Source organism: Kogia breviceps, chromosome 18, assembly GCF_026419965.1.
Source record: "Kogia breviceps isolate mKogBre1 chromosome 18, mKogBre1 haplotype 1, whole genome shotgun sequence".
Lineage (NCBI taxonomy): Eukaryota > Metazoa > Chordata > Mammalia > Artiodactyla > Physeteridae > Kogia > Kogia breviceps.
The window spans coordinates 8,884,093-8,900,014 of NC_081327.1; the positions used below are offsets into that span (position 1 = coordinate 8,884,093).

General features: G+C 55.6%; 1 protein-coding gene and 1 non-coding gene across 3 annotated transcripts in view; both read left to right on the forward strand.

Moving 5' to 3' along the window:
- The window catches only part of ERCC2 (ERCC excision repair 2, TFIIH core complex helicase subunit), a 19,625-nt gene continuing 3,703 nt past the window's right edge, over positions 1-15,922 (forward strand). Inside the window, exons 1-17 of one of the 2 annotated variants that reach the window (XM_067020196.1) lie at positions 1-56; positions 304-468; positions 1,466-1,543; positions 1,626-1,688; positions 1,845-1,958; positions 6,489-6,605; positions 6,694-6,810; positions 7,157-7,280; positions 7,377-7,473; positions 7,559-7,692; positions 7,775-7,943; positions 10,517-10,635; positions 12,817-12,886; positions 12,977-13,046; positions 13,138-13,239; positions 14,405-14,468; positions 14,990-15,111. In XM_067020196.1, the coding sequence (XP_066876297.1) occupies positions 436-468; positions 1,466-1,543; positions 1,626-1,688; positions 1,845-1,958; positions 6,489-6,605; positions 6,694-6,810; positions 7,157-7,280; positions 7,377-7,473; positions 7,559-7,692; positions 7,775-7,943; positions 10,517-10,635; positions 12,817-12,886; positions 12,977-13,046; positions 13,138-13,239; positions 14,405-14,468; positions 14,990-15,111 (1,593 nt within the window). In that variant the 5' untranslated portion in view covers positions 1-56; positions 304-435. The remainder of the gene's footprint in view (positions 57-303; positions 469-1,465; positions 1,544-1,625; positions 1,689-1,844; positions 1,959-6,488; positions 6,606-6,693; positions 6,811-7,156; positions 7,281-7,376; positions 7,474-7,558; positions 7,693-7,774; positions 7,944-10,516; positions 10,636-12,816; positions 12,887-12,976; positions 13,047-13,137; positions 13,240-14,404; positions 14,469-14,989; positions 15,112-15,922) is intronic. The other variant, XM_059045210.2, reaches the window with a different exon arrangement.
- LOC131745705 (small nucleolar RNA SNORA46) lies at positions 3,846-3,984 on the forward strand. Its single transcript, XR_009332435.1, has one exon. It is a non-coding gene; the product is annotated as a small nucleolar RNA SNORA46 (small nucleolar RNA).

Sequence of the window (15,922 nt, forward strand, 5' to 3'; positions counted from 1 at the left end):
AATATTAATGAGGGAGGCGGGCCGACGCCGCTTCAAGTCGCGACCGGCGCCATGAAGTGAGAGGGGTCCATGGGTTCGCGGCTCGGGAGCGGGCGTGGGGGTCTGGAAGATGCGGGGGCTAGTGGGCAGGCCTCGGGTCCCGGCGGGCGAGGGGAGGGGTAGGGATAGCCGCGGGGACCCACGGGGCGGTAACGGGGATGGTCAGAGACGAGATGCAGAAGGGACCCGGAGGCTTCTGGAGAACTGGGGGATATCCGGCGGGGGCGGGCAGCGGGCCGGTAACCCCTCTCGGTTCGACGGCAGGGGAGTGTGGAGGCTGGAGAGGGGCTGAGGGGAAGGGGGACTGACCCGGCAGCCCCCGCCGCCAGGCTCAACGTGGACGGGCTGCTGGTCTACTTCCCATACGACTACATCTACCCGGAGCAGTTCTCCTACATGCTGGAGCTCAAACGCACGCTGGATGCCAAGGTGGGTGGGCCGGCACCCCTGCTGCCCATCTGACAGCGGAGGCTGCCGCACGTGCGTCTAAGACTGAGATTGCAGGACGTCTGGAGTTTAGAAATCTGAGGTTCTTGGGAAGCCAGCGCTGCCAAACTTGGTGTTATCTCAAAATAATAATAGTTAATAGTAGCAGCAGCTGACGCTTGTCAAAGGCTAAGCCGCTCAGTGGTTGGCTTAGGAATATAGAGACTTTGGAATCGCCCACCCACAGCTGTGTGTCCTTGGGTAAATCACTTAACGTAATCTCCCAGTTCCACAGTTTTCACCTTTGTAAAATGGGCATAGTAATAGTACCTACCTCAGCTTAATATGAGGGCTGTAGGGGTTAATTCACTAAGTAAGGTGGAGGTTCTCAACTGGGGGCCATTTTGACCCCCAGAGGACATTCGGCAATGTCTGGAGACATTCCTCATTGTCAGTACTACTGGAGTGGTGGTGCTACTGGCATCTAGTAGGTAGAGGAGGCCACACGTGCTGCTAAACATTGTACAGTGCACAGGACAGCCCCCTCACAATCAAATATTATCCGGCCGCAAAATGTCAGGAGAGTCGAGGTTGAGAAACCCTGATGTAAGACACTTATTAATAGTTTCAGGCACAGAGTAAGTGCTGTGGAGGTGCTTGCCAAATTAAAACAAAAAAGGTTCATTACATATCAGACACTGTACTAAATATTTAACCCCCGGTTTCTCACTCATCTTCATAGTCATGCTATGAAAAAGAGCTTGTTAGGCCCATTTTCAGAGATGAGGGTCCTGAGGCCCCAGAGAGGTTGCGAGGTCTTGCCTAAGACCACTCAACAGAAGTGGGGTTCAAATCCACTGCCCCTAGGGCCCAGACTTTTAACTGCTGTGTTGTCCTGCTATTCCAATGGTGGCATTTCAGGGCGGGGGTGGTTTCCCAGAGTTTGTGCCCCTGAAGTTCTGAGAGCCTGTGTCTTGTCCCTCCTGCCCGAATCATGCAGGGTCATGGAGTCCTGGAGATGCCCTCAGGCACTGGGAAGACAGTGTCCCTGTTGGCCCTGATCATGGCGTACCAGCGGGTAAGTGACCCACTGGGCCCGTGGAGGGCGAAGAGGGAGGAGGCTGGACAGGGGCCGAGGCTGAACCTGTTGTCGTCGGCAGGCGTACCCACTGGAGGTGACTAAACTCATCTACTGCTCGAGGACTGTGCCTGAGATTGAGAAGGTGAGCCTGGGACCAACCCCAGTGGCCCTCACTGTCCCCTAACCCAGCGGTCCCCCTGGCGGTTGCCATCCTGGCGTTGGGGGCCTGTGGGAAGCTGGGGAAGGGGCTGGGGCTTTCAGTGAGGCCAAGTCCCCCCTCCCTTGTCAACTGGAACAGGTGATTGAAGAGCTTCGAAAGTTACTCAACTTCTATGAGAAACAGGAGGGCGAGAAGCTGTCGTTTTTGGGGCTGGCTCTGAGCTCCCGAAAGAACCTGTGTATTCATCCGGAGGTGAGTGCCCATTCCTCCCCTCGCCCTAAGCCTCAGGGTGGAGGAAACTCTTCCATCCAACCAGGAGTCCTAGGTCCCCACCCAGACCAGACATCTCAGGGAGACGTGCAGGTGCCATGCACGGAATTCTCTTCTCAGTCATCAAATGCTGACTCATCGTTCATGGCGCAGGCACACCTCCTCTGAAGCGCCTTCCCGCTTTCCCCAGCCTGAGAGAAGTTAAAAAGGCAGCTCCTGGGCTTCCCTGGTGGCGCAGTGGTTGAGAGTCCGCCTGCCGATGCAGGGGACACGGGTTCGTGCCCCGGTCCGGGAGGATCCCACACGGCGCGGAGCGGCTGGGCCCGTGGGCCGTGGCCGCTGAGCCTGCGCGTCCGGAGCCTGTGCTCCACAACGGGAGAGGCCACAACAGTGAGAGGCCTGCGTACCGCAAAAAAAAAAAAAAAAAAAAAAAAAGGCAGCTCCTGGAGGCTGGCAGGCCTGGTTTCCTGATTCTGAAATGTACTAGCCATATACTCTTGCATAGGTGGTTTCTGCTCTCTGGGCCTCAGTCCTCTTTTCTGTAAGATGGGGATGATTAATCACCTGCTGCATACAGTTGTTGATAGGATTGGGCGTGGGGGCGGGCTTGGGGGCAGTGGTTGACGGGGTCAAGAAGTACAGACTTCTAGTTGTAAGATAAATGAGTCACATAACCACATAACGTACAGTTGACCCTTCATATCTGTGGATGCAGAACCTGCGGATAGGGAGGGCCAACTGCGCTACACCACTTTATACAAGGGACTTGAGCATCTGTTAATTTTGGTATCCACGGGGCGGACCTGGAACCAATTCCCCCTTGGATATTGAGGGACAGCTGTACAGCATGGTGACTGTAAGTCATATACTGTATTGTATATTTGAAAGTTTCTAAAAGAGTAGATCTTAAAAGTTATCATCATAAGAAAAAAAATTGTAACTATGTACGGTGATGGATGTTAACCAGACTTATGGTGGTGGTCGTTTCCCTACATATACAAGTATCAAATCATGTTGTATACCTGAAACTGATCTATAATGTTATATATTAGTTATATTTCAATAATAAAAAAAAGATTGGGCAAGATAATGCATGTATAGCCCTTCACATGTATGACGAGCTAAAAGAATGTTAGGAATTATGGGGAATTCCCTGGTGGTCCAGTGGTTAGGATTCTGCGCTTCCACTGAAGGGGACACGGGTTCGATCCCTGGTCAGGGAACTAAGATCCCACAAGCCACACGGCACAGCCAAAACAAAAAAACCAGAATGTTAGAAATTATAGTGATGTTAATAAATATTAATATATGATACATAGAAAAATAGTTATTATCATTAAGTTACAAAACCATTGGGGGTCACTGAGCTCCAGGCACGGTTTTACGTGCTTTAGTATGGTAATTCCTTAGTGTGGTATAATATATTCCAAGAATGTATTTTTTATTTATATATGTATACATATATATATATTTTTTTGGGGGGGCGGGGGTTACATTATTTATTTATTTGATTGCACCAGGTCTTGGTTGTGGCATGTGGGTTCCTTACTTGTGGCTCACCAGCTCTTTAGTTGTGGCATGAGGGCTCCCCAGTTGTGGCTCGCAGGCTCCTTAGTTGTGGCTCGCAGGCTCCTTCGTTGTGGCTCGCAGGCTCCTTCGTTGTGGCATGTGAACTCTCAGCTGCGGTATGCATGTGGGATCCAGTTCCCTGACCCGGGATTGAACCTGGGCCCCCTGCATTGGGAGTGTGGAGTCTTAGCCACTGTGCCACCAGGGAAGTCCCAGAATATATATTATATAACGTTATTTGTAAGAATGTATGAGAAATAATACAGATGGTGGATGATGACTAAAGAGCAGTGGCACCCCAGCACTGAGTTTAAACCCGTGGATGGGAATCTTTCCCATTCTTGGTGATGCTGTAGTGCAAAAATATCCCTGCCTTTTTCTTTTTGGACATCCGACTTTGTGCCATCCTGCTGTTGCTACGTGGAATTAAGGAACATAACTCTATTCAGCCTTTGTTATCTGATAGCAAGGAGGATTGGGATATATGAAAGCTTCCACAGACTCTGGAGCAAAATTTCACAAAATTTCAAGATGCTTTCTTTAAAACAAAAGTTTAAATTATGACTTTAAGTTTAGAGGCATAAATGAAGAGGAACCATGTAGTAAATGGATGTATGCGTGTGCTCAGAACACGCTCAGGTGGTGGTTCTGTCCCCCTTGGGAAAGTGAGAAGTTGAGAATTAATTAACTGGATTAGATTTTCTGGAAATGTGATAAGTGTATAAGTAGTATTCTGCTGTATGTCAGGATGGTATCTTAGTTGTCTCCAGAGATATAGAGTGACCTGGATAATGCTAAAGATTGCGACAGATGATTCCATCTTGGTTTTGTCCCTCCACATGCCTGCTGCCTTGGAAGGATTTAAAAGCATAGCTGTAGTTTTCATTTGGATTGAATTTAGTTCTTCAAAATAGATTTGCCATTGGGTCTCTGCTTCAATCCTAGATAAAGTTTTCATAGTTTAAAAATACTTTTCTGTGGGAGCATACATGACACTTAACATTGTGCACCTTGTACGGTGTATTTTTTCTTAATAAATTTATTTATTGTTTATTTTTGGCTGAGTTGGGTCTTCGTTGCTGCGCGTGGGCTTTCTCTAGTTGCGGCGAGCGGGGGCTACTCTTTGTTGCAGTGCGCAGGCTTCTCATGGCAGTGGCTTCTCTTGTTGCGGAGCATGGGCTCTAGATGTGTGGGCTTCAGTAGTTGTGGCTCGTGGGCTCTAGAGCGCAGGCTCAGCAGTTGTGGCGCATGGGCTTAGTTGCTCCGCGGCACATGGGATCTTCCCGGACCAGGGCTCGAACCGGTGTCCTCTGCATTGACAGGTGGATTCTTATTAATTAATTTATTTATTTTTGGCTGTGTTGGGTCTTCGTTTCTGTGCGAGGGTCTCCTCTAGTTGTGGCAAGCGGGAGCCCCTCACCATTGCGGCCTCTCTTGTTGTGGAGCACAGGCTCCAGACGCGCAGGCTCAGTAGTTGTGGCTCACGGGCCCAGTTGCTCCGTGGCATGTGGGATCCCCCCAGACCAGGGCTCGAACCCGTGTCCCGTGCACTAGCAGGCAGATTCTCAACAATTGCGCCACCAGGGAAGCCCGACAGGCGGATTCTTAACCACTGCGCCACCAGGGAAGCCCAATGTATTTGTTTTTTTTATGTGATTGTTTTTGGTATTTATTGTTTATTTGTTTATTTTTGGCTGCGCCGGGTCTTAGTTGCAGCATGTGGGATCTTTAGTCACGGCATGCCAACTTCTTAGTTGAGGCATGCAAACTCTTAGTTGTAGCATGAGGACTTAACTAGTTGTGGCGTGTGGAATCTTAGTTGTGGCATGTGGGCTTTTTAGTTGAGGTATGTGGACTCTTAGTTGGGGCTTGCCGGCTCCTTACTTGTGGCATGCAAACTCTTAGTGTGGCATGCGAGGTCTTGTTCCCCGACCCGGATTAGAACCCTGGGCTCCCTGCATTGGGAGCAGGGAGTCTTACCCACTGGACCACCAGGGAAGTCCCATACGCTGTATTTGTATTACCTAATTAAAAAAAGATAAAATGTAAAGGCATTTAAGAAAGAGAAAGAAGTAGTATAAGCCTTGGCAACTAGGGACTTCCTTGGTGGTCCAGTGGTTGAGACTTTGCCTTCCAATGCAGGGGTACGGATTCGATCCCTGGTTGGGGAGCTAAGATCCCACATGCTTGGCAGACAAAAACCCAAATATTGTAACAAATTCAGTAAAGACTTTAAAAAAAAAAAAAAAGCCTTGGCAACTGATGGAAAGGGAGAGGGGGAGGGGTCAGTAGCCTCAGAGCCTTCCCTTTGGTGAGGGAAAGGTTTTATTCTGAGGAGAGGGAGCCCTGGGCTGTGACGGTGCCACCAGTGGAGCCTCCGAAGGTTCGGAGCAGGGCAAAGGCAAGGCAGGTTCAGAGCGATCAGAGCCTCCTCTGATTCTCGGACCTTGCCAAAGTTCTGGCTGTTTTAGCCTTTTAAAAGATAAAGCAGGGCTTCCCTGGCGGTCCAGTGGTTAAGACTCCACGCTTCCAATGCACAGGGTGCAGGTCGATCCCTAGTTGGAGAATTAAGATCCCACATGCCGTGCGGCACGGCCACAAAAAAAAGATAAAGCAGTTATCCTTATCTACATGCTAAAGAATCTTCAAGCCTTAATTTTTAAAAAATTGAGATGTAATTGGCATTATATAGAGGTTAAGATTTTAAAAAGAATAAGAGTCTAACAACTGTACCACTCTTGCATCCCTGCAGTAAGTTCTCAGGTGTCTTAACTGTTTAATAACAAAGCAGATTGAGGTTCAAGTTTTCCACAAATGTCCGAGTCTCAGCCCGGTTGGAACGGGATGGCCTCCTATCCCGCCTTTAGGTGTTGAGACCTGGATTTGAGGAGTGGTTGGGCCTCTCAGCCTGTCTCGGTGCTAAGATGCTCCCTGGCCCCTCAGGTGACGCCCCTGCGCTTTGGGAAGGATGTCGACGGAAAATGCCACAGCCTCACGGCCTCCTACATAAGGGCACAGTACCAGCGGGACCCCAGCCTGCCCCACTGCCGCTTCTACGAGGTGCCTGCGGGGCGGCGGTGAGAGACGGAGGGCAGGACCGCTAGCAACGGCCAACCTCCCTGACCCCCAGGTGCCCTCTCACCCATAGGAATTTGATGTCCATGGGCGCCAGGTGCCCCTCCCCGCCGGCATCTACAACCTGGACGACCTGAAGGCCGTGGGGCAGCGCCAGGGCTGGTGCCCGTACTTCCTTGCCCGATACTCAGTGAGGAGGCCAGCGGGGCTCGGGCAGAGGGGCGTGTGTGACGGTTACAGGCCGCCTGCCCATCTGTCTGTCTGCCTACATCTCCCTATTGGTCTGTGCCTGTATCTGTTTGTCAGTCTCTGTCCGTTTGCGTGTATGTATTTGTGTCTTGCCTGTGTCTGTCTTGCCTCGCCTCTGCCTGCCCGTCTGTGTCCTTCTGTCCATCTGCCTGTGTCTCTTGCCTCGCCTCGCCTCTGTGGGCCTGTGGGGCAGTGATGGGGCATCGTGGTGTGGACGGCGGTGGCAGGGCCCCAGGGCCGGGTGCTGGCAGACGGGCCGGGGTGACCCTGCCCGCCTCGGCCCCCAGATCCTGCACGCCAACGTGGTGGTCTACAGCTACCACTACCTCCTGGACCCCAAGATTGCCGACCTGGTGTCCAAGGAGCTGGCCCGCAAGGCCGTCGTCGTCTTCGACGAGGCCCACAACATCGGTGAGGAGGGGGCCGGGGCGGGGAGGCGATGCCAGCCCCTCAGGCTGCCGCGGCGTCCACCCGCCTGAGCCCGGCCCGCTGCCCACCCTCCTCCAGACAATGTCTGCATCGACTCCATGAGCGTCAACCTCACCCGCCGGACCCTGGATCGGTGCCAGGGCAACCTGGAGACCCTGCAGAAGACGGTGCTCAGGTGGGGATGCTGCGGCCGGTAGGCCCCGGCGCCTGACCTGCCCCCCAGGTGTCCCCAGCTCTGCCCACACACGGCCTCCCCGCAGGATCAAGGAGACGGACGAGCAGCGTCTGCGGGACGAGTACCGGCGCCTGGTGGAGGGGCTGCGGGAGGCCAGCGCCGCCCGGGAGACCGACGCCCACCTGGCCAACCCCGTGCTGCCCGACGAGGTGCTGCGGGGTGAGCCGCCGCCGCCCCCACGCCCCCGCACCCCTGCTGCCGGGACCCCCGGCGGCGCCTGGCTGAGCCCCTCTTCCCGCAGAGGCGGTGCCAGGCTCCATCCGCACGGCCGAGCACTTCCTGGGCTTCCTGCGGCGGCTGCTGGAGTACGTCAAGTGGCGGCTGCGCGTGCAGCACGTGGTGCAGGAGAGCCCACCCGCCTTCCTGAGCGGCCTGGCCCAGCGCGTGTGCATCCAGCGCAAGCCCCTCAGGTGTGGCCCCCGAGGCTGGGTGGGTGGGTCCCTGCGGGGGTTGGGGGGGTCGAGGCCGGCCCTGGCACTCGCTGAGCCTTGTCCTCGCGGCCTGTGGCCTGCGGTCACTGTGTCACCAGTGTCAGGAATAAGGGAAGTCGGGGGGGGGGGGCGGCACGTGTGTGACACTCGTGGGTCAGAGCGGGCAGGTCCGCGAGCTGGTCCTGGGGCCCTGGTGGGGCAGGCGGCACATGGCTCGATCAGAGAGTTTACCTGAGGAGAGTTGGATGGAGGGGCTGTGTACAGGGGGGCGGGCGGTGTGGAGGAGCTGACCCCTGGGCCCTTGCTAGAGGTCAGAGGTGTTCCCGCCCCAGGCCACAGGGGAAGGGGAGGGAGCGGCGCCGGAGTGGGGCTCCTGGTGAGGCTCAGCAGAGTGGGAGCTGGGGGAAAGTGGGGTCCTCCCCCCAGACCCCCGTCTCCTCCCATCAGTGCCTCTCGCTGTCCCCCTGCGACCCCGGCCTCCAGCCTGTGGGCCGGAGCAGCCCCTCAGTGCCATCTGGGGCACAGGGTCAGTCTCCCCGTCACAGGGCAGGCAATGAATGGACCTGGGAGTGGGGGTGGAGTTTCCTGTGCTTTTCCTTTGCTGTTTTGCATAAGTCATTGATCTTCTCTGAACCTCCGGAGGAGTGAGGGCTACTCTTCGTTGAGGTGCACGGGTTTCTTGTAACACTGGCTTCTCTCTTTTTTTTCTTTTTAATTCATTTATATTTTATTTTGTTTTTGGCTGCATTGGGTCTTTGTTGCTGCACGTGGATTTTCTCTAGTTGCGGTGAGCGGAGGCTACTCTTCGTTGCGGTGTGTGGGCTTCTCATTGCGGTGGCTTCTCTTGTTGCGGAGCATGGGTTCTAGGCCCACGGGCTTCAGCAGTTGTGGCACGCAGGCTCAGTAGTTGTAGCTTGTGGGCTCTAGAGCACAGGCTCAGTAGTTGTGGCACACAGGCTTAGTTGCTCCACAGCATGTGGGATCTTCCTGGACCAGGGCTCGAACCCGTGTCCCCTGTGTTGGCAGGCGGATACTTAACCACTGTGTCACCAGGGAAGCCCTGCACTGGCTTCTCTTGTTGCGGTGCTCGGGCTTCAGTGGTTGCGGCACGCGGGCTCAGTAGTTGTGGCTCGCAGGCTCTAGAGCACAGGCTCAGTAGTTGTGGCGCACGGGCTTAGTTCCTCCACGGCATGTGGGATCTTCCTGGCCCGGGGCTCAAAGCCGTGTCCCCTATGTTGGCAGGCGGATTCTTAACCACTGCGCCACCAGGGAAGTCCCTCCTGTGGTGGTTAAATGACAGAGCAGTGACGCCAGGAACCTACCAGGTCTAGAGCACTGATGACGAGCTAAGTGCTTTACGGTCCACATCCCATGGAATCTCAGTACAGTGTCCTCCTTCCCTCGCAGTCCAGTGGAGTGGTTAAGACTCTGCCCTTCCACTGTAGGGGGCACAGGTTTGATCCCTGATTGGGGAGCTAAGATACCACATGTCACGCGGCCAAAAAAAAAATATATATATACTGTCAATACAGTGTCCTTGCCTTGTGCTGCAGACGAGGACGGCGTGTCCCGCAGAGGAGAAGCCATTGCCCAGGGCCACACAGTGCTGCATATGGCGGTTGTGACTCGAAGCCCAGCCTGTAGGGCTCCAAAGCTCCTGACTGCTCTGCCTCTGAGGGGGTGGGGAGCCCTCGGTGTGGCTTCAGCTTTCTCCCGCAGCTGAGAGACTTGTGAGGACAGAGGGAATCTTAGATCACCACGTGATGCACGTTCTGAGGGCCTGTTCTGTGTTGGGGACGCAGTGATGCCTGAGGCAGCCCTGGCCCTTCCCTCCTGGGGCTCACGGTTCAGTTGGGGAGACAGACTCGTCCCAGATAGGGCCAACCCAGGGCTGGGATGGGGGAGTCCTGGGGGCTGAGGGAACACAGAGGGGGCACCTGATTGAGCTTGGGGGTAGAGAAGACAGACTTGAAGAAAGGAGGCTCAGGAGGCCGGTTTTAAACTTGACCGTCTGCCTGGCTCCAAAGCCAGGTGCTGCGGCTTCCCCGCCCGTCCCGAGGGCTGAGAGCCTCCAGCTGGGTGGCCTTGCGTGTACGGCTCTGTGAGGGTGTGTGGGATTGTCCTCTGTGAGCATGCGGGACTCTGACGCTGTGAGTGTCACAGGGTGGCGAGTGTGACTGAGACATTGCGAGAGGTTCTGGGCATGAGTGCGTGATGGTGTGGCCGTGCGGGATTCACGTTGTGACTGTGGGATGCTGGGTCGCCCCTTTGGACCGAGAACCTGCGTGTGAGAGTGTGACCTCACGTGACATGACCGTGCGACTCTGTGGGCCGTGTGATCATTGCTCCGTGTGTGCCCTCGTGTGGCTGTGGCCCCACGGGACATGCAGTTGTACAAGGTGGGGACACAGAAGTGACTGACACAGACCCAGGCCCTGCCCTCACGGAACTGCCGGGCGGCTGGGGAGGCGGTGCGTGAGCACGTCCTCTGAGGGCGAGGAGGGGGCTCTGGGGCCCGCCGCCCTGCCTCAGCCCCCCCGCCCCCCCGCCAGGTTCTGCGCCGAGCGCCTCCGCTCCCTCCTGCACACCTTGGAGATCGCGGACCTCGCTGACTTCTCCCCTCTCACCCTCCTGGCTAACTTCGCCACGCTCGTCAGCACCTACTCCAAGGGTGAGCTCGCCTCTTCCTGCCTCTGCCGGCCCCCGGCAGCCGGAATCGGGATCTGGCGGAGCTTAGAGGGTTGCCCCTGGGACTTGGACAGGCGGGACCTCGTAGGGTTGGGCTCGGGAGTTTGGGCTTTATTTTGAGGGCAGCGGGGAGCCACAAAGAGCTCTTGAGTGAGCGAGCCTCGCGCTCAGATTTGCGTGTTCAGAGGTTCCCTCTGGCTGCGGAGTGGAGAAGTACGGGGGTGGACAGAGGCATGAGATGAGGCCGGAGAAGTTCTCTGGGGTCTGCTCACACTGGGGGTGGGGTAAGGGGGTGGTCCTGCTGCTCCCAGTGGCACTGGGGAGCCATGGCAGGTTCTGGGCAAGGGAGAGGCAGGGTCAGATTGTGCTGTAGAATGCTGCTTCTGGCGGAGGCTGGGCCAGTGCGGGAGGAGAGAAAAGGAGGGGCCGGAGAGAGGTGTGGGAGCTAAAGAGGCCGGGACTTGGTGCCCGGTCGTGCCGGGCCTGGGGGAGAGGAGTCGAGGAGGATGCTCAGATTTCCAGCCTGCCGGGGAGAGAGGGGAGCATTGCCTCCGCTTCCTCAGCTTTGAGCTGGTAAGGGCTCAGTCTGATCCCCGGGGATTACTCCTCTATCCAGGAAACTAGGTCAGGCCTGCCTGATGGCCTGCAGCCTGGTGTGGCCTTGGCAGGAGGATAGCAAGTCCGTCTCCCCCACCCCAGGGCTGATCGGCAGCAAGTCTCACTGGAAGCTTCCTTCTGCGTCCATCCCTCCATCCTCCCCGTCTTGCCTCTCGGTCTCTCTCCTCTGTTCCCCACTTCGCCATCTCCCAGCACCTGACATTCTTTACTTGGAACGTCCTTCCCCACCTTCCTCAGCCCCCAGCTGTCTCCCCCTCATCCTTCAGTTCTCAGCTCGGGAGAAATACCGCTGCCTCCTCCTCCAGGAAGCCCCTTCTGACTCCCAGCCTGGGCCAGGCCCCTCCTCTAGGCTCCCCTGTCCCAGCCTTGCCCACTCAAGAGTGGTCACTCTGTGGGGACAGGTCTGTGTCCCCATCACTGGACTGTGAGTCCTGAGAGGGCAGGACCAGGGCTGTCTCATTCACTGCTGCATCCTCAGCACAGGGCTAGGCACAGAGGACTTGATTTTTTCAAAAATTTTTACTAAGTGAAATTGAATACGTGGATTCATTCATTCATTTATTGGTTCAACAAATGGGCCAGGCCCAGCACTGGGGAAGTGGCAGGAACCAAGAAAGACCTCATTCCTGACCTCCCAGAACTTATGTTCTAGCTGGGAAGACAGGGAGCTGAGATGCAGACACAGGTAAGGAAGATGACTCCAGAAAGTGATAGTTTTCATGAGAAACAAACATGTCGCCATGTTGGAGAACACCTACATGGCTGGCGTGGCTTTTCTGAGGAGCTGACATTTGAGCTGAGTTCCAAATGACCAAATGGAGCCAGCTGCCTTGGGAAGCTTTCCAGGCAGTGGGGCAAGTGCAAAGGCCCTGGGGTGGAATGAGCCTGGTGGTTTTGAAAGTGAGGCAGGAGGCCCGTGAGCAAGGAGGAAACGGGGTCATCTTGGCAGGATCCCACAGACAATTCTGGACCCTGGGAGGAGTGTGGGGGGGCTTCTGAGCAGGGGAGAGTTGTGAACTGACTCAGGATTTCACAGAGTCCCTCTGGCTGCTGTGAAGGGCGCAGGGGTGGGAGTGGGGAGCCCAGTGAGGAGGCGACTGCAGTGGTCCAGGCAGGAGGTGATGGTGGCTGGACTGGGCCGGGGGTGGGGGAAGTGGGCAGCTAGACTTTGGAGGCAGAGCTGACCAGCCTCCTGATGGCTTAGACGGACAGGTGGTAGGAGAAGGTTCGAGACTTTGGCTTGAGTTGGTGGGTGGGCCCCTGCAGCCCCGGGAGAGTGAGGGGTGAGCCTTTGGTACTCTTGGCTCAGGGTCCTCTGAACGTTTGCACAGGTGTCGGCCCTGGGGAGACGTGGGCGGGTTGGGGTATATTTTGGACTCAGATGCCTGGGTTTTAGGTTTGGGCTGCTGGTGGCTGGTCCCATTCACTGAAGAAGGTCGGCAGAGGAGGACTGGGGTGGAGGGAGAAAGTGGGGGGCAGGGGTTGGGGGTGGCCTAGTGGGCATGGTCATGACTGGTGCCCAGGGAATCTCACCGGCCCCCTGTAGGTTTCACCATCATCATTGAGCCCTTTGACGACAGGACCCCAACCATCGCCAACCCCATCCTGCACTTCAGGTGAGACCTGACCCCAGAGGGGGTGTGAATGGACCACAGGGTCCTGGGCCCCCCAGCCTGGCACTCACCACCCTTGTCTGCTCCTCACAGTTGCATGGACTCCTCACTGGCCATCAAACCCGTGTTCGAGCGCTTCCAATCCGTCATCATCACATCTGGGGTGAGGGCCCTTCTGGCCCCCAGACCTCCACGGGGGGACTTCTGATTCCTGCCCAGTCCTGCTAAGATCCCTCCTGCTGTCCCTGGTACAGACGCTGTCCCCGCTGGACATCTACCCCAAGATCCTGGACTTCCACCCCGTCACCATGGCAACCTTCACCATGACGTTGGCTCGGGTCTGCCTCTGCCCCATGGTGCGTGGGAAGGGGTGAGGTGATGGGGGAGGGGAGGTGGGAACGAGGGCTGCCTTTTCTCCCTTCGCTCCCCACCACTTCTCAGGCAGCTGTGGGATTCTGGATTCAGACAGACCTGGGCTTGAGTTCGACGCCCCAAGCCTTAGTTTCCTCTTGTATGAAATGGGAACAACCCCCTCCGTGATCTCCCAGGGCGGTTGAGGGGATTGAGTGAGATAGTGGGTGTGAAAGGCCTTTGTGGCCCAGGGCCTGGTACTTGGTTAGCGTGGCTAACCAAGTTCATCGTCTGGCTGTGACCTTGCTAAGTGACCCTTCCACTCTGCCTCGGTCCCCTTCTTTGTAAAATGAACATCGTGACACGGGCCCTCAGTTTCATATCTGAAGTCCCTGGGCCGGATGTGTTTTTTGTTGTTGTTGTTTTTTGTTTTGCCACGCCACATGGCTTGTGGGCTCTTAGTTCCCCGATCGGGGATTGAACCCGGGCTCTCAGTAGTGAAAGCATGGAGTCCTAACTACTGGACCACCATGGAGTTTCCCAGATGTGTTTTAGAGTTGACAATTTTCCAGACTGGAAACACTGCCAGTGGGGTCTGGGCAAGTCCCTCCAGTGAGAGTCATATTTCAGCAAACGTTCTGAAGAGTCAAACTAAGGGAGATACGTCAGGACTCTGAATAGACTCAGGGCAGGTTTTGCTGCTGTAGGAGTTCGTGCCAAACTTAAACATCTGGAGTTTCCAGAGCATTTTCGCTTTTGAGTTGCCCTTCAGGGGTTGTGGACTGGTGCTGACCGTGGGCCGTGTACTGTGTCGTGCTTCTGTGAGGTTGCTGGCGGCGTTGCAGTGGTTGTCGAGCTGGGGGTGAGAGGCAACTTCCGGAACCGACTGGCTGGAGGCCGGCACGGGCTAAGAGGGTACTTGTGCTGAGACGCATGGGCAGGCTTTGGTTCAGTTCCGTCTCTGCTGTGACCTTGGGCGGGCGACATGACATGCCTTCCGTGAGCCTTAGGTTACTCATCTGCGCCATGCAGATAACAGCGTAGCTGAGGGTTCATTCAATGACCCTGTGTCTATAAAAAGCTTAGAACAGTGCCAGCAGGCCACCTGCACTCACATGTTGGAGAGGTTGCTGCTGTTTCCCTTATCATGACCTCTCTTGCTCTCTCCAGATCATTGGCCGTGGAAATGACCAGGTGGCCATCAGCTCCAAATTTGAGACCCGGGAAGATATCGGTATGGTACCCACAGGGGATGGTTTGTATGGGTCCCAGGAGGGGGGGTGGAGCAGTCAGCGTGGGCTGGGTCATGATGCAGTAACAAACACCCCCAAATCGAAGTGGCTTTAGGCAGAGGTACTTCTTGCCCACAGTACATGCCATCATGGGTTGGTGGGGGCCTGCCCCACGTCTCCTCATGCCGGGAACGTCCACCATTGGACACATCATTGTGGTGGTGAGCTGTGACAGGAGGGATCGTGGTGAATTGTGAACTGGCTCGTAAAGGTTCTCACCTGGAAGTGACATGTGACCCTTTCTGTATTCGGCCATGGCAAGTCACGTGGCCACGCTTAACTTCAGGGATTTGGGGGTGCCATCCTCCCAAGGAAAAGCAGAATGTGTTTGAACAGTCCTACAGAGGCCTCAGTGGGGTTTTTAGGAACCCAAATTCAAGACAACCCATTAGACAGGAACGCTCTGATAGGGAGTGGGGAGGAGGAACCAGGCCAGGAGAGTCCAACCTCTGACCCCTCACAGCGGTGATCCGGAACTACGGAAACCTCCTGCTGGAGATGTCCGCTGTGGTGCCCGACGGCATCGTGGCCTTCTTTACCAGCTACCAGTACATGGAGAGCACCGTGGCCTCCTGGTATGAGCAGGTACGCCCGCTACTCACCCCACAGAAGGCCCCCGTCTCGGCTCTCTTCCCCTGTGTGTTGGCTTCGTTCCTCTTGTGTTTTAAATGGTGACGTGTATCATAGGTGATAGGACAGCGTATAAAACACAGATGGACAGTTTAAAGAATAAATAGCGTTCACTCTTCTCCCAATATCCAGGTTAAGAACTAAGACTTGAGCAGCCTCGCTGGGCCCCTTCCTCAGAGGCGTGGCCCTCAGGAGAGGTGACCACACCCCACCTGATGGGTTTTGGGGGTTACTTCATGACTGTCTCTCCAGCACATATGGCTTGGTGTGGAGACACTGGGTAGCAGGTGTGACTCTAGCTGGGTGCTGTGCCGCTAGAGGAAGGTTCTGGAGAATTATGGCTGGATACAGGCTCAGGGCAAAGAACCTGTAGGAGCCCCTTCTGGGGAGCGTGTGGGTGAGGTCATGGGGAAATGGGGCTCACCATGGCTGGGCACTGGCAACCCAACAGGGTGTGGATGGGGAAGGGGCACCCTGTCCTTTCTGATTCTGAATGCACTACGGGCCCAGCTCTCAGGTAGGTTAGGGCAAGTGCTTCTTTGGGCTGAGACGAGTGAACTTGTCTAATGTGAGCACCAGGCAATATGTGGGAACCTCACTCACTCACAACCAAGACCTTGGTCTTGTCCTCAGGCTCTTTCCACACAGTGGGAAAGGTGGCCGTCAGCCACCTGGGCACCACATCCTGTGTGCCTTTCATGTCTTATTTAAGAAAACTTTGCCTACCCCAGGGTCACGAAGATGGTCTCCTGTGTTTCCTTCTAGA